The sequence below is a fragment of the Tasmannia lanceolata genome, unplaced genomic scaffold (genome assembly GCF_043159265.1).
Source record: "Tasmannia lanceolata isolate RefF3 unplaced genomic scaffold, GAP_Taslan_0.1 ptg000007l, whole genome shotgun sequence".
Taxonomy (NCBI): Eukaryota; Viridiplantae; Streptophyta; class Magnoliopsida; order Canellales; family Winteraceae; genus Tasmannia; species Tasmannia lanceolata.
The window spans coordinates 24,846,145-24,871,042 of NW_027518684.1; the positions used below are offsets into that span (position 1 = coordinate 24,846,145).

The 24,898-nt window shown below is 41.0% G+C and overlaps 2 protein-coding genes and 1 long non-coding RNA gene across 3 annotated transcripts; all 3 read right to left on the reverse strand.

Annotated features, from left to right (window-relative positions):
- Window positions 1–775: 775 nt before the first annotated feature.
- LOC143881173 (putative ubiquitin-like-specific protease 1B) lies at window positions 776–1,323 on the reverse strand. The gene is made up of 3 exons (XM_077384162.1): window positions 1,236–1,323; window positions 1,062–1,159; window positions 776–960 (listed from the first exon to the last, which is right to left on the reverse strand). Exons 1-3 carry the CDS (start codon window positions 1,305–1,307, stop codon window positions 810–812), a joined length of 321 nt encoding a protein of 106 aa, XP_077240277.1. The 5' UTR covers window positions 1,308–1,323; the 3' UTR covers window positions 776–809.
- Window positions 1,324–1,726: 403 nt separating this feature from the next.
- LOC143880692 (uncharacterized) lies at window positions 1,727–3,068 on the reverse strand. Its single transcript, XM_077383664.1, has 5 exons — window positions 3,009–3,068; window positions 2,753–2,938; window positions 2,589–2,678; window positions 1,893–2,515; window positions 1,727–1,817 (listed from the first exon to the last, which is right to left on the reverse strand). The coding sequence occupies exons 1-5, from the start codon at window positions 3,066–3,068 to the stop codon at window positions 1,727–1,729; spliced, it is 1,050 nt and encodes a 349-aa protein (XP_077239779.1).
- A 728-nt stretch (window positions 3,069–3,796) lies between these two features.
- LOC143881174 (uncharacterized) lies at window positions 3,797–4,843 on the reverse strand. Its single transcript, XR_013251895.1, has 3 exons — window positions 4,821–4,843; window positions 3,950–4,015; window positions 3,797–3,872 (listed from the first exon to the last, which is right to left on the reverse strand). It is a non-coding gene; the product is annotated as an uncharacterized LOC143881174 (long non-coding RNA).
- Between the last annotated feature and the right edge of the window lie 20,055 nt (window positions 4,844–24,898).

Genomic DNA, 24,898 nt, shown 5'->3' on the forward strand with positions numbered 1-24,898 from the left:
AGGGAAATGAAAAAAAAACCACGTTCGAGGGTTTAAAAGGAGTTACATAAGTTTCGGAATTCCGAGACTATGTCTCGGAATTCCGAAAGTTTTTTAAAAACCATCAGACTCGCTGCGGAATTCCGAGACATAATTCTCGGAGTTCCGACCACATAGATTTTGCATTTTCCAAAAAGTCGAAGTTTACTGCGGAATTCCGAGAAGAAACTCTCGGAATTCCGACCAGGGTTGTGAAAAACACATAAATTTGCATATACGTTCTACGGAATTCCGAAAATAATTCTCGGAATTCCGAGAAATTTTTTTTTTTGCTGCGGAATTCCGAGTAAATGTCGGACTTCCGAGCAGTACTAAATTTTTTTTTTCTAACATAAATATCATATGTACCCTATTGTGCTATGTTGGATTTGTTTGACCACCTCCATTATGTCCATTATTTTGGAGCCTTTTCCATCCATCCTATCCCCATGAAAACAAAAAAAATTGAATTTGTTTCGAATAGTGTATCTCACTGCAAGCAGCATATGTGAACTCATGACCATGCGCAACAATCAAATCCTAATCCAACCAATTATTAGATGCCAAGGTCATGAAAGTTACATTCGATTTGAACCTGCATTGGAGTTGGAAAATGGAAGAGATTGTCTGATCCTTACACAATGGACAAATTTACACACATTACAATTTGAAACTGAAGAAATGGAATAAGTGGTCTGACAATCACCATAATACATTACAATTTACAGACATTACAATTTTGAAATGATATGTCTCGAGAGCGTCGACCTGCAACAACACCACCACAGCCCCTACAAGTTGACAGTCGTGCCACACCGGCCATCTAAAAAATCCTCCAGTAGTTGTCTTCTCATGACCGTGATTTCTGCCTGACTGAACTTTGGCGGCACATCACGTGCCAGGCAATCCATCTCCTTCAGCACAAACAACCCACAATCATTGCTGCAAAAGAAGAAGACATCATCGACCAAGCTCGTGGAGCGCAAATAAGAGGCACAATGAATTTAAGTTTCCTAACCCCTGATTCTAATGAAATTTAGTACCTGTTTCTCTGTATGGGCCTCTTGTCAAGTTCTTCCACTAGAAACTTACTTACGTCCACCTTCCACTTTTCTAAGTATAGCCCCTCCAGGTATCGAACCTATGAAACAATCATTACAGGGTAACAGTTTTATATACTTACAAATTTAACGAAGGAAGGTGAGACTCGAACTCACCAATGGTCGAACCTCTGTCCAGTACTTAACATCTTTCAAGGAGTTGTAGATGTAGAACTTTTCGTCCACCATATCAAGGACCAGAAGAATCCAAGGGACATGCACCGGGAAGAGGACTCTTTTTAGGGTATCCGGCGGGCATTGATTCAAGCGGCAAACGTACTTCTCAACGGAGTCGGGCCCGGCGTAGCCCTTGTCAGTTATACAATCCTACAGAAGCAATACAAGCAAAGTGATTCGTGACCAACACACATTCAAAGCTTCCTAAAAAATTATAAAATGAAAGTTTGGGAATGAAAAACGATTTATTCTTACGTAGAGGTAGGTGCTGATGGAAACACAGGCTCTTTCTCCAGGTTTTCTATTCTGTTCATCCCGGACGTTCAGATACTCGCCGTATACGTTCATAAGCTACGTAAGATAACATATAGATATTAGAGACGAATATCACTACTGAAAGAAGTCAGTATTAGAAAAAATAACCAAAATACTTACCGGAAAGTTAACCACGCTACGGGGTCGTTAAGAATAACCAAGTCTTCCGCACACATGTACTCGTTGTTGATCTGTATGACTCGGTGGCTGCAAAACTCCGAATTGTTTAGCATTTACAAAGGGTAGATAACTATATTACAGAAGAGCTTCAATCCAATTTACCTTTTCGGAAGTGCAAGAAGCGGTCCGAGCAACCGATGGTTTTGCGGCTCTGTCACCGTCTGTTTATTGTTCGTCTTCTTACGCCCAATACCTCTAAACGGCGAACTAGTGTATTTAGAGGCTTTCTTCCTTCTTAAACCCAGCTTCACTACTCTCTCAATACTCCAAACTTTCCGACCCATAGGTTTTACTGGAGTGTCGTGGATGGAAATTACTACCGGCTCTATTCCCTTTCGTCGGTCTTGGCTTCCAAACATGACCAACTGCTGGTCGTCCCCTCCATCCGGACCTTCACCTTCAACCACCTCCGGTGTATCCTGGCTGGGAATGATGACCAACTGTCGGTCATCCCCTCCTTTCATCACCTCCCCCACTCCTTCATCTCCATCCTGGCCTTCGGCCTCCTGCTCCCCTTCAGCCTCCTGGTCCCCTTCAGCCAGCTTCCTCTTCAACTCAGCTACTTCATCTTCCAACTCAGCCACTTGATCTTCAAGTTGTCTTAACCTCCCCACTATGAAATTTAATTCAGCCCTGCTTATAGGCTTCTCTTCTCCATCCACTTTATTCTTTTCCTTATCAGTTTCTTTTTTTGTCCATCTTCTTCTCTTAACAGCTGCGTTGCTCTGCAAAACGTAAATGTGAAGTTAATAACATATGAAATATATAGTTATTGAAAATGAACTATAAAGACCGTACCAGTAGACTCAGGGACGCTATCGTTTCTTCCTCTGAAATGTGAATGTCTTGGAGACGATCATTGTCTCCAACACCTTTTCTCTTATAAACCTACGAAGATTAAAGAAAATTTAGATAACTTGAATACAATGACCCTATGTAAGCAAGAGAGTGATGTTCCTTACCACTGATATCGGAGTAGAACGTTTTCCGATCAACACATTCTCGACATCTAAGACATCATCTTCTACGACGGACTGCCGCTGTCCCTCTTCTCGAGGAAGAAGAGGATCGTCGAGATTGTCTACATCATCTGCTACGATGGATAAGAGACTCTCTTCTTCAGGAATAGGTAGTAAGCACTTCACAACCTGAAATCGAATAGTTCATTTCGGTTAGAATAAGTGAGACCTAGAGGAGTACAGAAGCTTTATGTCTCACCTCCTTCTTCTTTAGCTTCCTATCACGGATCAGGGTAATGAGGGTTGTCTGCTCCTTCATCCGTGTATCGATCCTCAAGGTCCACTTCAATAGGCGTGGACGCGCATCTGGAACTGAAGGTTCCCACAGGGTAGTATGCTCGAATAGCCACACCTGGAATGAAGACGTACGATGATTAGAGAACAAAAATTTAACTTACATATCACTTATATGGTACATACTATATGTACTCTTTACCTGTAGCAGAATAGCACAACCGTTGATATATCCCATCCCCTTCTTCGAATATGAATCCAATGACTCTATGAGGAAGTCATAGACAGGGTATGCCCAACCAATTCTTCTGATGGTCTCTGCTTCTAAGTAGGGGAAAATGCAGGATTTCGTCTTGTGATCCGTGGCGTCGGCATGTGCAAAAAGCACAGAGCAGCAGAGGAGTAGCAAGACATGTCTGACTGTCGCCTGGATCGATAAAATCTCGTCCGACATGGACTCTGCCCTAATAACCTTCGCAATCTCAGCGAATCTTGCCGTTGGACTGCCAAACCTCCAACCTTCGACCTCTTCCGTCGAATGCCAGTCTATCCTTATTCTATCCCCTTTAAGGCTTAGACCTAATGCTAATGCTACATCCTTAACCTCAAAGGGGACTACGATGCCGCCTACTCTAAATGCCCTGGACTTGGGTATCCAGGATCGCACGAGGGTGGTCAAAATTGCCTTGTGCAATTTTACACCTTCTAGGTTAAGCAAGCCTCCAAATGGGCTTCTACTTAGGATATCGGTATGTACATTCCTCAACTGCAGGGACTGGAAGAAGTCGTAAAACTTGGAGGGGCAGCATCTTGACGTAACATAAGACGGCTGGAAAATAAAGCATTATTAGATATATAGCACATTACCAGAAATACAACACTTAAAAGAATAACAGGAGGCATTACCATGATTTCACGAGATGATTACTATATGCAAAAGATGAATATGAATCCAAATAATCAGATGTGGACCTGTTCAAACACAATGTGAGGAAACAAATTAACAAATATCCATTTAATTTCTTAGAAGCCTATTAGGGTGTTGAGCAAATCTCTAAGGAGAATTAAACCCCTAATTTATCTATTAAACCACTGTTAACATGAAAAATTAGGGGTTTAAACACCTGATTGCTCGCAAACTCAAACCCAATATACCACTGAAATGTCTATTCTATTTTTTAATAGCCTAGTAGGGTGCTGACCAAATCACTACGGAGAATAAACCCCTAATTTATCAATTAAATCACTGTTAACATAAAAAAGTAAGGGTTTAAACAACTGATTTGTAACAAATTCAGCCCCTATAGAGCAATGACATGTCCATTCATTTTATTACAAGCCTATTAGGGTGTTGAGCAAATCACTATGGAGAATAAACGCGTCATTTCTCAATTAAACCACTAATTTCTCCTAAATTAGGTTTTTAAACCACCAATAGTTAGTTCAAACACCTTATTTATCAATTAAATGACTGATTTCTCACAAATTAGGTGTTTCAACAAATAATTTCTCAGAAATTAGGAGTTTAAACCACCGATTTCTCAGAAATTAGGTGTTTAAACCACTGCTTTCTAACAAATTAGGGGATTATAACCATCAATAGTTACTTCAAATCCCTCATTTATCAATTAAATCACTGAGATTGGTTTAAACCACTGATTTTTCATAACCCTAACTGAGAAAACGACTAAATCACTGACTTATCAAAACCCTAAATGACAAAACCACATAGAGACTGAAAGGGAGAGAGTGACAGTGAGAGAAATGGGTTACCAACCTGTGAGATTTGCCGCTGAGATTTGCCGCTCAGATTTACCTAGAGAGAGATACAGAGAGGCCGAGAGATAGAGAGAGAGAGAGAGAGAGAGAGAGAGATGGAGAGACTTGCCGGAATTTCTCCACCGACGCTCGTATTTGCAGCGAGAGAGAGAGAGAGAGAGAGAGAGAGAGAGAGAGAGAGAGAGAGTAAACAGTGGAAAGTAAAAAGTAAAAAAAAAAATCAAGAGAGTAAAAACAGAGGGAGAGAAATAGAGTAAAGTTAAAACCGTGTTTTTTAACTAAGGGTATTTCCGTCCCATGGTCATCCAAACCAGTCAACATCACTTCTGTTTGGTGATTTAGAAAACAGCCCTTTTGAAATGTCATTCTCAGTAGAAACCGCTTCTATTTGGTCATTTTCCCTAAAATTAAATACCTTAGCCAAACATAGCTCTCTTCAACCCTATAAAAAAAAAAATCCCACCATTTGACCACTCTCTCTCTCTCTCTCTCTCTCTCTCTCTCTCTCTCTCTCTCTCTCTCTCTCTCTCTCCACACACACACACAACAGGGACAGTTGGTGAGCCGAGCAGAAACCGTTGGTGGAATGGTGGGCCCATCTTTGAACAACGAAGGCCCCACCCATACCGCACCGTAGGATAATCCAAACCGTCCAGTTGATGGGCCATAAACGTAAATAGGTTGCATCCCAAAATATTATTTCCATAGGCTCCAGTTGATGGGCCATAAATGTAAATAGGTTGCATCCCAAAATATTATTTCCATAGGTTGATCCTAGCCCTCCGATCTAAATAAAAACTACATCTTTTGCAACCTCTATAGATTGTAGGGTTGTGATCATCCTACGGAAATGATTTTTGGGGCACAACCTATTTACATTGTGGCCCATCAAATGGACGGCTCGGATCATCCTATGGTCTGGACGGTACACTTCATTTTCAAAAATATGGGTGGGGCGTAAATTGGTACGAACCACACCATAAGATGATCCAAACCATGGACGGCTTGGATCATCCTATGTTGTGGACGGTACGCTTCAATTTGAAAAATATCGGTGGGGCCTACGATTGGGCCTTAATGTTAGTGTACAACCAACTCCATAGGATTATCCAAACCATGGATGGCTTGGATCACCCTATGTTGTGGACGGGCCTTAATGTTACTGTATGACCACAGGATGATCCAAACCATTCATTTGATGGGCCAACCCTTTTGGGGGCACAACCCATTTACGTTATGGCCCATCAAATGGACGGCTCGGATCATCCTATGGTCTAGACGGTACACTTCATTTTCAAAAATATGGGTGGGGCCTAAATTGGGCCTTAATGTTACTGTACGTATGAGCCACACCATACGATGATCCAAACCATGGACGGCTTGGATCATCTTGGTACCCTTCAATTTGAAAAAATATCGGTGGGGCCTACGATTGGGACTTAATGTTTCTATACTACCAACTCCATAGGATTATCCAAACCATGGACGGCTTGGATTGTCCTATGTTGTGGACGGGCCTTAATGTTACTTTACGACCAACTCTGTAGAATGATCCAAACCATTCATTTGATGGGCCACAATGTAAATAGGTTGTGCCCCAAAAATCATTTCCATAGGATGATCACAACCCTACAATCTATAGAGGTTGCATAAGATGTAGTTTCTATTTAGATCGGAGGGCTAGGATCAGCCTATGGAAATAATATTTTGGGATGCAACCTATTTACGTTTATGGCCCATCAAATGGACGGTTTGAATTATCCTATGGTGTGGTATGGGAGGGGCCTACGTTGTTGAAAGATGGGCCCACCATTCCATCAACGGTTTCTGTTGGGCCCACCAACTGTTCCTGTTGTGTGTGCGTGTGTGTGTGGAGAGAGAGAGAGAGAGAGAGAGAGAGAGAGAGAGAGAGGTCAAATCGTGGGAAAGTGACATATACGTTAAATCCTAACGTTTAACGTTAGCCAGCCGTAAGGGGGGGGGGGGGGGGAGATATCAGCGCCCTTATTTCCTCTATAATTATCCTAATTCCATTCCATGTTTAACATATAAGTGCTCTATATAAGAACACCTTGAGATTATCGTAAAGCATCCAAATTTAGTGATATCTTCTCTAGATTTAATAGATCTCTCAGAAGATATAAAAAAATCTCAAAATTAAATACCTTAGCCAAACATAGCTCTCTTCAACCCTATAAAATCACTGTATGTGTTCTCATCTCTTCTCAACTCGAGATGAAGAACTGCTTTGCTCCTCTGTTGCTGTTGGGCTTTCTTCTCACCTTCTCTTTTGGTAAAATACTCTTATTATATTCATTTTTGTATGTTTTAGTTTTCTCCAACAAGTTGTAAGCTACTATGAAATAGAGATTTCTTCAAAGTCTAATCTAGGGAAATGACATACGCACTCCTATTTTTAACGTATATGTCACTTTCCCACGATTTAACCTCTCTCTCTCTCTCTCTCTCTCTCTCTCTCTCTCTCCACACACAACGGGAACAGGAACAGTTGGTGGGCCCAACAGAAACCGTTGGTGGAATGGTGGGCCCATCTTTCAACAACGTAGGCCCCTCCCATACCACACCATAGGATAATCCAAACCGTCCAGTTGATGGGCCATAAACGTAAATAGGTTGCATCCCAAAATATTATTTCCATAGGCTGATCCTAGCCCTCCGATCTAAATAGAAACTACATCTTATGCAACCTCTATAGATTGTAGGGTTGTGATCATCCTACGGAAATGATTTTTGGGGCACAACCTATTTACATTGTGGCCCATCAAATGGACGGCTCGGATCATCCTATGGTCTGGACGGTACACTTCATTTTCAAAAATATGGGTGGGGCCTAAATTGGTACGAACCACACCATAGGATGATCCAAACCATGGACGGCTTGGATCATCCTATGTTGTGGACGGTACGCTTCAATTTGAAAAATATCGGTGGGGCCTACGATTGGGCCTTAATGGGTACGCTTCAATTTGAAAATATCGGTGGGGCCTACGATTGGGCCTTAATGTTAGTGTACAACCAACTCCATAGGATTATCCAATCCATGGACAGCTTGGATCACCCTATGTTGTGGACGGGCCTTAATGTTACTGTACGACCACAGGATGATCCAAACCATTCATTTGATGGGCCAACGCTTTTGGGGGCACAACCCATTTACGTTATGGCCCATCAAATAGACGGCTCGGATCATCCTATGGTCTGGACGGTACACTTCATTTTCAAAAATATGGGTGGGGCCTAAATTGGGCCTTAATGTTACAGTACGTACGAACCACACCATAAGATGATCCAAACCATGGACGGCTTGGATCATCCTATGTTGTGGATGGTACGCTTCAATTTGAAAAAATATCGGTGGGGCCTACGATTGGGACTTAATGTTACTATACGACCAACTCCATAGGATTATCCAAACCATGGATGGCTTGGATTGTCTTATGTTGTGGACGGGCCTTAATGTTACTTTACGACCAACGCCATAGAATGATCCAAACCATTCATTTGATGGGCCACAATGTAAATAGGTTGTGCCCCAAAAATCATTTCCATAGGATGATCACAACCCTACAATCTATAGAGGTTGCATAAGATGTAGTTTCTATTTAGATCGGAGGGCTAGGATCAGCCTATGGAAATAATATTTTGGGATGCAACCTATTTACGTTTATGGCCCATCAAATGGACGGTTTGAATTATCCTATGGTGTGGTATGGGAGGGGCCTACGTTGTTGAAAGATGGGCCCACCATTCCACCAACGGTTTCTGTTGGGCCCACCAACTGTTCCTGTTGTGTGTGCGTGTGTGTGTGGAGAGAGAGAGAGAGAGAGAGAGAGAGAGAGAGGTCAAATCGTGGGAAAGTGACATATACGTTAAATCCTAACGTTTAACGTTAGCCAGCCGTAAGGGGGGGGGGATATCAGCGCCCTTATTTCCTCTATAATTATCCTAATTCCATTCCATGTTTAACATATAAGTGCTCTATATAAGAACACCTTGAGATTATCGTAAAGCATCCAAATTTAGTGATATCTTCTCTAGATTTAATAGATCTCTCAGAAGATATAAAAAAATCTCAAAATTAAATACCTTAGCCAAACATAGCTCTCTTCAACCCTATAAAATCACTGTATGTGTTCTCATCTCTTCTCAACTCGAGATGAAGAACTGCTTTGCTCCTCTGTTGCTGTTGGGCTTTCTTCTCACCTTCTCTTTTGGTAAAATACTCTTATTATATTCATTTTTGTATGTTTTAGTTTTCTCCAACAAGTTGTAAGCTACTATGAAATAGAGATTTCTTCAAAGTCTAATCTAGGGAAATGACATACGCACTCCTATTTTTAACGTATATGTCACTTTCCCACGATTTGACCTCTCTCTCTCTCTCTCTCTCTCTCTCTCTCCACACACAACGGGAACAGGAACAGTTGGTGGGCCCAACAGAAACCGTTGGTGGAATGGTGGGCCCATCTTTCAACAACGTAGGCCCCTCCCATACCACACCATAGGATAATCCAAACCGTCCAGTTGATGGGCCATAAACGTAAATAGGTTGCATCCCAAAATATTATTTCCATAGGCTGATCCTAGCCCTCCGATCTAAATAGAAACTACATCTTATGCAACCTCTATAGATTGTAGGGTTGTGATCATCCTACGGAAATGATTTTTGGGGCACAACCTATTTACATTGTGGCCCATCAAATGGACGGCTCGGATCATCCTATGGTCTGGACGGTACACTTCATTTTCAAAAATATGGGTGGGGCCTAAATTGGTACGAACCACACCATAGGATGATCCAAACCATGGACGGCTTGGATCATCCTATGTTGTGGACGGTACGCTTCAATTTGAAAAATATCGGTGGGGCCTACGATTGGGCCTTAATGGGTACGCTTCAATTTGAAAATATCGGTGGGGCCTACGATTGGGCCTTAATGTTAGTGTACAACCAACTCCATAGGATTATCCAATCCATGGACAGCTTGGATCACCCTATGTTGTGGACGGGCCTTAATGTTACTGTACGACCACAGGATGATCCAAACCATTCATTTGATGGGCCAACGCTTTTGGGGGCACAACCCATTTACGTTATGGCCCATCAAATAGACGGCTCGGATCATCCTATGGTCTGGACGGTACACTTCATTTTCAAAAATATGGGTGGGGCCTAAATTGGGCCTTAATGTTACAGTACGTACGAACCACACCATAAGATGATCCAAACCATGGACGGCTTGGATCATCCTATGTTGTGGATGGTACGCTTCAATTTGAAAAAATATCGGTGGGGCCTACGATTGGGACTTAATGTTACTATACGACCAACTCCATAGGATTATCCAAACCATGGATGGCTTGGATTGTCTTATGTTGTGGACGGGCCTTAATGTTACTTTACGACCAACGCCATAGAATGATCCAAACCATTCATTTGATGGGCCACAATGTAAATAGGTTGTGCCCCAAAAATCATTTCCATAGGATGATCACAACCCTACAATCTATAGAGGTTGCATAAGATGTAGTTTCTATTTAGATCGGAGGGCTAGGATCAGCCTATGGAAATAATATTTTGGGATGCAACCTATTTACGTTTATGGCCCATCAAATGGACGGTTTGAATTATCCTATGGTGTGGTATGGGAGGGGCCTACGTTGTTGAAAGATGGGCCCACCATTCCACCAACGGTTTCTGTTGGGCCCACCAACTGTTCCTGTTGTGTGTGCGTGTGTGTGTGGAGAGAGAGAGAGAGAGAGGTCAAATCGTGGGAAAGTGACATATACGTTAAATCCTAACGTTTAACGTTAGCCAGCCGTAAGGGGGGGGGGGGGATATTAGCGCCCTTATTTCCTCTATAATTATCCTAATTCCATTCCATGTTTAACATATAAGTGCTCTGTATAAGAACACCTTGAGATTATCGTAAAGCATCCAAATTTAGTGATATCTTCTCTAGATTTAATAGATCTCTCAGAAGATATAAAAAAATCTCAAAATTAAATACCTTAGCCAAACATAGCTCTCTTCAACCCTATAAAATCACTGTATGTGTTCTCATCTCTTCTCAACTCGAGATGAAGAACTGCTTTGCTCCTCTGTTGCTGTTGGGCTTTCTTCTCACCTTCTCTTTTGGTAAAATACTCTTATTATATTCATTTTTGTATGTTTTAGTTTTCTCCAACAAGTTGTAAGCTACTATGAAATAGAGATTTCTTCAAAGTCTAATCTAGGGAAATGACATACGCACTCCTATTTTTAACGTATATGTCACTTTCCCACGATTTGACCTCTCTCTCTCTCTCTCTCTCTCTCTCTCCACACACAACGGGAACAGGAACAGTTGGTGGGCCCAACAGAAACCGTTGGTGGAATGGTGGGCCCATCTTTCAACAACGTAGGCCCCTCCCATACCACACCATAGGATAATCCAAACCGTCCAGTTGATGGGCCATAAACGTAAATAGGTTGCATCCCAAAATATTATTTCCATAGGCTGATCCTAGCCCTCCGATCTAAATAGAAACTACATCTTATGCAACCTCTATAGATTGCAGGGTTGTGATCATCCTACGGAAATGATTTTTGGGGCACAACCTATTTACATTGTGGCCCATCAAATGGACGGCTCGGATCATCCTATGGTCTGGACGGTACACTTCATTTTCAAAAATATGGGTGGGGCCTAAATTGGTACGAACCACACCATAGGATGATCCAAACCATGGACGGCTTGGATCATCCTATGTTGTGGACGGTACGCTTCAATTTGAAAAATATCGGTGGGGCCTACGATTGGGCCTTAATGGGTACGCTTCAATTTGAAAATATCGGTGGGGCCTACGATTGGGCCTTAATGTTAGTGTACAACCAACTCCATAGGATTATCCAATCCATGGACAGCTTGGATCACCCTATGTTGTGGACGGGCCTTAATGTTACTGTACGACCACAGGATGATCCAAACCATTCATTTGATGGGCCAACGCTTTTGGGGGCACAACCCATTTACGTTATGGCCCATCAAATAGACGGCTCGGATCATCCTATGGTCTGGACGGTACACTTCATTTTCAAAAATATGGGTGGGGCCTAAATTGGGCCTTAATGTTACAGTACGTACGAACCACACCATAAGATGATCCAAACCATGGACGGCTTGGATCATCCTATGTTGTGGATGGTACGCTTCAATTTGAAAAAATATCGGTGGGGCCTACGATTGGGACTTAATGTTACTATACGACCAACTCCATAGGATTATCCAAACCATGGATGGCTTGGATTGTCTTATGTTGTGGACGGGCCTTAATGTTACTTTACGACCAACGCCATAGAATGATCCAAACCATTCATTTGATGGGCCACAATGTAAATAGGTTGTGCCCCAAAAATCATTTCCATAGGATGATCACAACCCTACAATCTATAGAGGTTGCATAAGATGTAGTTTCTATTTAGATCGGAGGGCTAGGATCAGCCTATGGAAATAATATTTTGGGATGCAACCTATTTACGTTTATGGCCCATCAAATGGACGGTTTGAATTATCCTATGGTGTGGTATGGGAGGGGCCTACGTTGTTGAAAGATGGGCCCACCATTCCACCAACGGTTTCTGTTGGGCCCACCAACTGTTCCTGTTGTGTGTGCGTGTGTGTGTGGAGAGAGAGAGAGAGAGAGGTCAAATCGTGGGAAAGTGACATATACGTTAAATCCTAACGTTTAACGTTAGCCAGCCGTAAGGGGGGGGGGGATATCAGCGCCCTTATTTCCTCTATAATTATCCTAATTCCATTCCATGTTTAACATATAAGTGCTCTATATAAGAACACCTTGAGATTATCGTAAAGCATCCAAATTTAGTGATATCTTCTCTAGATTTAATAGATCTCTCAGAAGATATAAAAAAATCTCAAAATTAAATACCTTAGCCAAACATAGCTCTCTTCAACCCTATAAAATCACTGTATGTGTTCTCATCTCTTCTCAACTCGAGATGAAGAACTGCTTTGCTCCTCTGTTGCTGTTGGGCTTTCTTCTCACCTTCTCTTTTGGTAAAATACTCTTATTATATTCATTTTTGTATGTTTTAGTTTTCTCCAACAAGTTGTAAGCTACTATGAAATAGAGATTTCTTCAAAGTCTAATCTAGGGAAATGACATACGCACTCCTATTTTTAACGTATATGTCACTTTCCCACGATTTGACCTCTCTCTCTCTCTCTCTCTCTCCACACACAACGGGAACAGGAACAGTTGGTGGGCCCAACAGAAACCGTTGGTGGAATGGTGGGCCCATCTTTCAACAACGTAGGCCCCTCCCATACCACACCATAGGATAATCCAAACCGTCCAGTTGATGGGCCATAAACGTAAATAGGTTGCATCCCAAAATATTATTTCCATAGGCTGATCCTAGCCCTCCGATCTAAATAGAAACTACATCTTATGCAACCTCTATAGATTGTAGGGTTGTGATCATCCTACGGAAATGATTTTTGGGGCACAACCTATTTACATTGTGGCCCATCAAATGGACGGCTCGGATCATCCTATGGTCTGGACGGTACACTTCATTTTCAAAAATATGGGTGGGGCCTAAATTGGTACGAACCACACCATAGGATGATCCAAACCATGGACGGCTTGGATCATCCTATGTTGTGGACGGTACGCTTCAATTTGAAAAATATCGGTGGGGCCTACGATTGGGCCTTAATGGGTACGCTTCAATTTGAAAATATCGGTGGGGCCTACGATTGGGCCTTAATGTTAGTGTACAACCAACTCCATAGGATTATCCAATCCATGGACAGCTTGGATCACCCTATGTTGTGGACGGGCCTTAATGTTACTGTACGACCACAGGATGATCCAAACCATTCATTTGATGGGCCAACGCTTTTGGGGGCACAACCCATTTACGTTATGGCCCATCAAATAGACGGCTCGGATCATCCTATGGTCTGGACGGTACACTTCATTTTCAAAAATATGGGTGGGGCCTAAATTGGGCCTTAATGTTACAGTACGTACGAACCACACCATAAGATGATCCAAACCATGGACGGCTTGGATCATCCTATGTTGTGGATGGTACGCTTCAATTTGAAAAAATATCGGTGGGGCCTACGATTGGGACTTAATGTTACTATACGACCAACTCCATAGGATTATCCAAACCATGGATGGCTTGGATTGTCTTATGTTGTGGACGGGCCTTAATGTTACTTTACGACCAACGCCATAGAATGATCCAAACCATTCATTTGATGGGCCACAATGTAAATAGGTTGTGCCCCAAAAATCATTTCCATAGGATGATCACAACCCTACAATCTATAGAGGTTGCATAAGATGTAGTTTCTATTTAGATCGGAGGGCTAGGATCAGCCTATGGAAATAATATTTTGGGATGCAACCTATTTACGTTTATGGCCCATCAAATGGACGGTTTGAATTATCCTATGGTGTGGTATGGGAGGGGCCTACGTTGTTGAAAGATGGGCCCACCATTCCACCAACGGTTTCTGTTGGGCCCACCAACTGTTCCTGTTGTGTGTGCGTGTGTGTGTGGAGAGAGAGAGAGAGAGAGGTCAAATCGTGGGAAAGTGACATATACGTTAAATCCTAACGTTTAACGTTAGCCAGCCGTAAGGGGGGGGGGGGGGGGGATATTAGCGCCCTTATTTCCTCTATAATTATCCTAATTCCATTCCATGTTTAACATATAAGTGCTCTGTATAAGAACACCTTGAGATTATCGTAAAGCATCCAAATTTAGTGATATCTTCTCTAGATTTAATAGATCTCTCAGAAGATATAAAAAAATCTCAAAATTAAATACCTTAGCCAAACATAGCTCTCTTCAACCCTATAAAATCACTGTATGTGTTCTCATCTCTTCTCAACTCGAGATGAAGAACTGCTTTGCTCCTCTGTTGCTGTTGGGCTTTCTTCTCACCTTCTCTTTTGGTAAAATACTCTTATTATATTCATTTTTGTATGTTTTAGTTTTCTCCAACAAGTTGTAAGCTACTATGAAATAGAGATTTCTTCAAAGTCTAATCTAGGGAAATGACATACGCACTCCTATTTTTAACGTATATGTCACTTTCCCACGATTTGACCTCTCTCTCTCTCTCTCTCTCTCTCTCTCTCCACACACAACGGGAACAGGAACAGTTGGTGGGCCCAACAGAAACCGTTGGTGGAATGGTGGGCCCATCTTTCAACAACGTAGGCCCCTCCCATACCACACCATAGGATAATCCAAACCGTCCAGTTGATGGGCCATAAACGTAAATAGGTTGCATCCCAAAATATTATTTCCATAGGCTGATCCTAGCCCTCCGATCTAAATAGAAACTACATCTTATGCAACCTCTATAGATTGTAGGGTTGTGATCATCCTACGGAAATGATTTTTGGGGCACAACCTATTTACATTGTGGCCCATCAAATGGACGGCTCGGATCATCCTATGGTCTGGACGGTACACTTCATTTTCAAAAATATGGGTGGGGCCTAAATTGGTACGAACCACACCATAGGATGATCCAAACCATGGACGGCTTGGATCATCCTATGTTGTGGACGGTACGCTTCAATTTGAAAAATATCGGTGGGGCCTACGATTGGGCCTTAATGGGTACGCTTCAATTTGAAAATATCGGTGGGGCCTACGATTGGGCCTTAATGTTAGTGTACAACCAACTCCATAGGATTATCCAATCCATGGACAGCTTGGATCACCCTATGTTGTGGACGGGCCTTAATGTTACTGTACGACCACAGGATGATCCAAACCATTCATTTGATGGGCCAACGCTTTTGGGGGCACAACCCATTTACGTTATGGCCCATCAAATAGACGGCTCGGATCATCCTATGGTCTGGACGGTACACTTCATTTTCAAAAATATGGGTGGGGCCTAAATTGGGCCTTAATGTTACAGTACGTACGAACCACACCATAAGATGATCCAAACCATGGACGGCTTGGATCATCCTATGTTGTGGATGGTACGCTTCAATTTGAAAAAATATCGGTGGGGCCTACGATTGGGACTTAATGTTACTATACGACCAACTCCATAGGATTATCCAAACCATGGATGGCTTGGATTGTCTTATGTTGTGGACGGGCCTTAATGTTACTTTACGACCAACGCCATAGAATGATCCAAACCATTCATTTGATGGGCCACAATGTAAATAGGTTGTGCCCCAAAAATCATTTCCATAGGATGATCACAACCCTACAATCTATAGAGGTTGCATAAGATGTAGTTTCTATTTAGATCGGAGGGCTAGGATCAGCCTATGGAAATAATATTTTGGGATGCAACCTATTTACGTTTATGGCCCATCAAATGGACGGTTTGAATTATCCTATGGTGTGGTATGGGAGGGGCCTACGTTGTTGAAAGATGGGCCCACCATTCCACCAACGGTTTCTGTTGGGCCCACCAACTGTTCCTGTTGTGTGTGCGTGTGTGTGTGGAGAGAGAGAGAGAGAGAGGTCAAATCGTGGGAAAGTGACATATACGTTAAATCCTAACGTTTAACGTTAGCCAGCCGTAAGGGGGGGGGGGGGATATCAGCGCCCTTATTTCCTCTATAATTATCCTAATTCCATTCCATGTTTAACATATAAGTGCTCTATATAAGAACACCTTGAGATTATCGTAAAGCATCCAAATTTAGTGATATCTTCTCTAGATTTAATAGATCTCTCAGAAGATATAAAAAAATCTCAAAATTAAATACCTTAGCCAAACATAGCTCTCTTCAACCCTATAAAATCACTGTATGTGTTCTCATCTCTTCTCAACTCGAGATGAAGAACTGCTTTTCTCCTCTGTTGCTGTTGGGCTTTCTTCTCACCTTCTCTTTTGGTAAAATACTCTTATTATATTCATTTTTGTATGTTTTAGTTTTCTCCAACAAGTTGTAAGCTACTATGAAATAGAGATTTCTTCAAAGTCTAATCTAGGGAAATGACATACGCACTCCTATTTTTAACGTATATGTCACTTTCCCACGATTTGACCTCTCTCTCTCTCTCTCTCTCTCTCTCCACACACAACGGGAACAGGAACAGTTGGTGGGCCCAACAGAAACCGTTGGTGGAATGGTGGGCCCATCTTTCAACAACGTAGGCCCCTCCCATACCACACCATAGGATAATCCAAACCGTCCAGTTGATGGGCCATAAACGTAAATAGGTTGCATCCCAAAATATTATTTCCATAGGCTGATCCTAGCCCTCCGATCTAAATAGAAACTACATCTTATGCAACCTCTATAGATTGTAGGGTTGTGATCATCCTACGGAAATGATTTTTGGGGCACAACCTATTTACATTGTGGCCCATCAAATGGACGGCTCGGATCATCCTATGGTCTGGACGGTACACTTCATTTTCAAAAATATGGGTGGGGCCTAAATTGGTACGAACCACACCATAGGATGATCCAAACCATGGACGGCTTGGATCATCCTATGTTGTGGACGGTACGCTTCAATTTGAAAAATATCGGTGGGGCCTACGATTGGGCCTTAATGGGTACGCTTCAATTTGAAAATATCGGTGGGGCCTACGATTGGGCCTTAATGTTAGTGTACAACCAACTCCATAGGATTATCCAATCCATGGACAGCTTGGATCACCCTATGTTGTGGACGGGCCTTAATGTTACTGTACGACCACAGGATGATCCAAACCATTCATTTGATGGGCCAACGCTTTTGGGGGCACAACCCATTTACGTTATGGCCCATCAAATAGACGGCTCGGATCATCCTATGGTCTGGACGGTACACTTCATTTTCAAAAATATGGGTGGGGCCTAAATTGGGCCTTAATGTTACAGTACGTACGAACCACACCATAAGATGATCCAAACCATGGACGGCTTGGATCATCCTATGTTGTGGATGGTACGCTTCAATTTGAAAAAATATCGGTGGGGCCTACGATTGGGACTTAATGTTACTATACGACCAACTCCATAGGATTATCCAAACCATGGATGGCTTGGATTGTCTTATGTTGTGGACGGGCCTTAATGTTACTTTACGACCAACGCCATAGAATGATCCAAACCATTCATTTGATGGGCCACAATGTAAATAGGTTGTGCCCCAAAAATCATTTCCATAGGATGATCACAACCCTACAATCTATAGAGGTTGCATAAGATGTAGTTTCTATTTAGATCGGAGGGCTAGGATCAGCCTATGGAAATAATATTTTGGGATGCAACCTATTTACGTTTATGGCCCATCAAATGGACGGTTTGAATTATCCTATGGTGTGGTATGGGAGGGGCCTACGTTGTTGAAAGATGGGCCCACCATTCCACCAACGGTTTCTGTTGGGCCCACCAACTGTTCCTGTTGTGTGTGCGTGTGTGTGTGGAGAGAGAGAGAGAGAGAGGTCAAATCGTGGGAAAGTGACATATACGTTAAATCCTAACGTTTAACGTTAGCCAGCCGTAAGGGGGGGGGGGGGGGGATATTAGCGCCCTTATTTCCTCTATAATTATCCTAATTCCATTCCATGTTTAACATATAAGTGCTCTGTATAAGAACACCTTGAGATTATCGTAAAGCATCCAAATTTAGTGATATCTTCTCTAGATTTAATAGATCTCTCAGAAGATATAAAAAAATCTCAAAATTAAATACCTTAGCCAAACATAGCTCTCTTCAACCCTATAAAATCACTGTATGTGTTCTCATCTCTTCTCAACTCGAGATGAAGAACTGCTTTGCTCCTCTGTTGCTGTTGGGCTTTCTTCTCACCTTCTCTTTTGGTAAAATACTCTTATTATATTCATTTTTGTATGTTTTAGTTTTCTCCAACAAGTTGTAAGCTACTATGAAATAGAGATTTCTTCAAAGTCTAATCTAGGGAAATGACATACGCACTCCTATTTTTAACGTATATGTCACTTTCCCACGATTTGACCTCTCTCTCTCTCTCTCTCCACACACAACGGGAACAGGAACAGTTGGTGGGCCCAATAGAAACCGTTGGTGGAATGGTGGGCCCATCTTTCAACAACGTAGGCCCCTCCCATACCACACCATAGGATAATCCAAACCGTCCAGTTGATGGGCCATAAACGTAAATAGGTTGCATCCCAAAATATTATTTCCATAGGCTGATCCTAGCCCTCCGATCTAAATAGAAACTACATCTTATGCAACCTCTATAGATTGTAGGGTTGTGATCATCCTACGGAAATGATTTTTGGGGCACAACCTATTTACATTGTGGCCCATCAAATGGACGGCTCGGATCATCCTATGGTCTGGACGGTACACTTCATTTTCAAAAATATGGGTGGGGCCTAAATTGGTACGAACCACACCATAGGATGATCCAAACCATGGACGGCTTGGATCATCCTATGTTGTGGACGGTACGCTTCAATTTGAAAAATATCGGTGGGGCCTACGATTGGGCCTTAATGGGTACGCTTCAATTTGAAAATATCGGTGGGGCCTACGATTGGGCCTTAATGTTAGTGTACAACCAACTCCATAGGATTATCCAATCCATGGACAGCTTGGATCACCCTATGTTGTGGACGGGCCTTAATGTTACTGTACGACCACAGGATGATCCAAACCATTCATTTGATGGGCCAACGCTTTTGGGGGCACAACCCATTTACGTTATGGCCCATCAAATAGACGGCTCGGATCATCCTATGGTCTGGACGGTACACTTCATTTTCAAAAATATGGGTGGGGCCTAAATTGGGCCTTAATGTTACAGTACGTACGAACCACACCATAAGATGATCCAAACCATGGACGGCTTGGATCATCCTATGTTGTGGATGGTACGCTTCAATTTGAAAAAATATCGGTGGGGCCTACGATTGGGACTTAATGTTACTATACGACCAACTCCATAGGATTATCCAAACCATGGATGGCTTGGATTGTCTTATGTTGTGGACGGGCCTTAATGTTACTTTACGACCAACGCCATAGAATGATCCAAACCATTCATTTGATGGGCCACAATGTAAATAGGTTGTGCCCCAAAAATCATTTCCATAGGATGATCACAACCCCACAATCTATAGAGGTTGCATAAGATGTAGTTTCTATTTAGATCGGAGGGCTAGGATCAGCCTATGGAAATAATATTTTGGGATGCAACCTATTTACGTTTATGGCCCATCAAATGGATGGTTTGAATTATCCTATGGTGTGGTATGGGAGGGGCCTACGTTGTTGAAAGATGGGCCCACCATTCCACCAACGGTTTCTGTTGGGCCCACCAACTGTTCCTGTTGTGTGTGTGTGTGTGGAGAGAGAGAGAGAGAGAGAGAGAGAGAGAGGTCAAATAGTGGGAAAGTGACATATACGTTAAATCCTAACGTTTAACGTTAGCCAGCCGTAAAGAGGGGGCGGGGGATATCAGCGCCCTTATTTCCTCTATAATTATCCTAATTCCATTCCATGTTTAACATATAAGTGCTCTGTGTAAGCACACCTTGAGATTATTGTAAAGCATCCAAATTTAGTGATATCTTCTCTAGATTTAATAGATCTCTCAAAAGATATAAAAAAATCTCAAAATTAAATACCTTAGCCAAACATAGCTCTTTTCAACCCTAGAAAATCACTGTATGTGTTCTCATCTCTTCTCAACGCGAGATGAAGAACTGCTTTGCTCCTCTGTTGCTGTTGGGCTTTCTTCTCACCTTCTCTTTTGGTAAAATACTCTTATTATATTTATTTTTGTATGTTTTAGTTTTCTCCAACAAGTTGTAAGCTACTATGAAATAGAGATTTCTTCAAAGTCTAATATAGGGAAATGACATACGCACTCCTTTTTTGATAGTGACACTCCTCAGTGAATTTAACTCTTTTCTGATTGGCTGCTGATAGAGACCAATTGTTTTATCAAAGCAAGAAGTGCATATAGTTCTCAAAAAGCTCTTATAGACCTTCTAATATTAAGCGACATGATGTGTCACTCATCTTTATCAAACCATGGTAGAGCTGAAATCATTTTCCTCTTTTATTTGCTTATGAGTTTGGAGGCCCAACTAGATTCAACAATTGGGCCCTGTTTGGACTGTAGGAATAAGATCTATAGCAGAGATTTTTCCTCCTAGGATTTTTTTTCCTCCACATAATTTGAAGGGAAATGGAATAAATATGTCTATTTTAGAGGGATCCCATCATAAATTGAAAACTCATTTAAATAAGACTTAAACTGCGCTGTTTGAAGACTTCAAGGGTTTTTTTTAAAATGTAAAATCAAACAATGGAAATGCAAGAAATTTTGAGAAAGATTTTTCTTTCTAAACTTTTAGAAAAAATTTCCCCAATCCAAGCCCTAACCAACAAATGTATGGATGAAGGGTTGCCCAATTTGTTATTGTCGATTAATTTCTAAAAGAAATGGGTTGTCCAAGATTGTATATGCTCTGTGCATGTGAAGTCTGGTTTTTTTTTTTTTTAAATACAATGGGGCCCACTTCAAACGATGATCAAAACCGTTCATTTGTTTGGCCATATCATAAGCAAACTGTACACCGTAAATCATCTCCATAGAATGATCCTAACCGTCTAATCAGTTGTGGGACCGAACTTCATAGAAACCTCCATGGATGGAGGGTTAGATCATCCTATGGAGATGATTCACAGGGTAAAGCCTGTTGTGGCCGAAAAAATGAACAGACTGGATCATCCTATGAAGTGGGCCCCTTTGCTGTTTTTGAAACATACTCGACTTCACACACACACACATGTAAAATTACTGCAATCCAAACATGGCCTAAGGTTAAGAACAAAGTGGGCCAATAAATCAATCGATGTACGGTGGCCCCATTTGTCATTTTTACATGGAATTTAGGCACTCTAAAGTTTATTAATATGGAAAAATTCTGAGAGAGGCCAAACCAACTTAACTCTAGATCCAGAGGAATACACAAATTTACTTACAATGAATACTTGGGATTTCCAAAACATCACATGTGACAGTATTTCAGCATGGGTGGACAAAGTAGGATGAACGTAAATCGAAAAATATTTCACATATGACAGTACACAAATTGATCACAACTTTATCTTTCTCTCACTTGGACAGGTTTCAATGCAGCAGATGCAGGACAAGCCCATGAAATCTGTAATGTGAGGTTCCCAATCACAAATTGCGTGGACGAAGTATGCACTAAAGAGTGTACGAAATATTTAAGGGGTGGTGATGTCGTGGGTTCGATCGTAGGTTGGTGTTCCAGCACCACTTGCTATTGTGAGTTCCAATGTCCTATGTGACCTTTAACAATGTGAGATCAGAATCAACAGTCCAGATGAATTTTATCCTTTTTAAAATTAAATCTTGACGTTCGAGAACTTTGTTCTTTGTTCATTTGGTGCTATGGAATCCTGGAGAAATTTCTAGCTGATTTTGTTTTTGCGGGACATGGTATTTGTTATCCGATTCTTTTTTTGGGTAAACTCTTTCAAAGGGGAAAAGATATCTGCTCTCTCATATGATAATGCACTCTTCAGCTTATTAAGCATTTTTCCAATAGTCTGTTGATAGCTCTTTAATTTCGAAATGGTATTAGCCTCTAATAGGTAAATAGAAATAGTTTAAAATCAAGAAAGAGTGGCATTATTAAAATCAGGGATCTATATTTAGTTTTTACAAGAAATTCTAAATGATTTAGACAAGTGTAATACATCCAAACAAGCAGCGGTCATCTTTGAAGTGAAAAAAGAAAAATATAAGGCTTAGAACCAGAAGTCGCTGAAGAGTAGACTAGAGCTTACCTAAAATCATATCCTTGTAAGACCTATAATTTGGGCTGACATTGATTATAGGTGCTTTGAACTTTGAACGTTCTGGTTGAAGAAGTTAGATGAGAGATTACCAAGAATAAACATAATCATAGTGATTATAAGGTTAATTGGATAATGGGTGCACCTTGATAAACTAGGACATGAACAGATTAGGTTATCTTGCTAAGATAAATCTAATTTGATAAGATCAAAGAGCTTAGCTGTTAGAGTTCTATATAATTGGGAAAACTCTAATATGGTTTTCCATTTATATAGTATTGGTCCACACTACCATCCATCGATTGAAGTGATCTAGCCCCATTACAAGATCAGATTGAGCCATGCGAGGTAGTGGAATATCTAAGCCGTCAAAACACTGATCAATGAAAGAAACGAATGATAATATTCTATTTTTGTATTCTAGTAATCTATGTTTTTAGATTACTTAGATTAATCATAGATCTAATGTTAAATTATTGACTAGTTATATCTATAGATAATTGCTTTAGCTAGATTAGTATAGATATGTGATTTTATAATGTTAACACAGGTAAACAAAAATTTCAATGCTTATATAAAAGAAAGAGCTTCGACAAAAATTTCTTAAGAAAGTTCCATACAAGTGAGAATTGCCAAACAAAAATCCATAGCAGATTGGTTGAATCTTGGTGACGCAAATTCTGGCTTCTTCCCTGTTTCCTTAGTTGTTCATTGAAATGACAATTCCATTGTAAAGCTTAATGATCTAGCGGGTGTACAAATTGAAAATAATTAGTAAATATGCAACACCCTATTACGAAATTCCTTTGTGTTCCTGACCATTATGTGGTAAATATTACTAATCCAAGTAGAAAGCTAACACCTTCTCATTTCCTCTGGTTGTCTAGAAAGATTTGTTGGAAAGTTTCTAAAAGTATAGGGTTTCTAAACTTAAAAGTTTCCTTTGATTTGGATTCTCTAAAAGATGGATTTCCATGTTTAGAGTTACTAAAGTTGTATGGCCTTGCATATTTAGAAACCATTCATGTTCAAAGGGAAATCCCTTGAATTTGGAAACGTTTGGGAAGGGAAAGATGCCTCTAATTGCCTAATGAATTTGGGCACTTTAGGAAAGCTCTATGGGAGCTTTTGACTATAAAAGAGAACCTTGGTCCCTCTTGCTACACACCACAACACTAGAACTCATTGAGAGAGAGAGAGAGAGAGAGAGAGAGAGAGAGAGAGAGTTCACTTTTGAGAGGTTTCCCATAGTCCTATTAGTGTGCAAGGTAAGAGAAGAACAAGGGGCGTTTCTAGGCCTTCATTGTGCTTAGAGAAGATCGAAGACTCGTTGGATTTCAAGCTTCAAAGTGGCGATCATGGTGAAAGATATATCCAACCCAGGGTCAAAGCCAGGAATTGGCTCAAGGGGGCAAAGAATGGTTGTTATCTTTATTATATATATAGTCTCTTTTTAATTCAAAATTTATCCCGGAATCAGAGCCAACACCATTTTATTGATATAAGAAGAAGGTACAAGAAGACATCTTGGTGATTACATAATAATCAATAAATTATTATTAAATCAAAAAATTAAAAAATGTCATAAATTTCATAATGAATACAAAAGGTTTCCTTTTTATTCTCTAATTGGAGTTTTTATACTCTGTCTGCACAGATATATGGATGTATTTTAAAAATAATGGGGCCCTCATTATTTGATGATCCTAGCCATTCATAAGTTGGGCCCAATGTAAATAGGCTTTTCCTCTAAAATTATCTCTATTGGGGGATGATCCTAACCATTCGATCTAATATAGGATGACATATTATAGAAACTTTTGCAGATTGAAGGGTTAGGATCATATGTGATTTTTATTAGTGTATTTTGGAGTTTTCCAACGGTGACAAAAGCTAGCACATTTTTTACTTTTTAATTGGACCGAAATGAGATGGATCTGAAGGAAGGAGGAAGATAATAGAGCAAGGAGTGGTTTTGGAGAAATTCTAAAAAATCTAGGGGCAAATTTATCATCAACTCAAAAATCCCTAAAAATCTAGATTATTGTGGGCAATGGTTTTGGAGAAAGCCGAGTTGACCTTTTTGCTCTTTTGGCATTTGCCCCCTTCATGGAAATTTGGGGGGGGGGGGGGGGGGGGGGGGGGAGGGTCGGCAAAGGGTAATTTTGGTAAGTTTAAAAGCTTGGAAAATTTTCGTGAGATTTTTCAGAGGGGCAATTGCC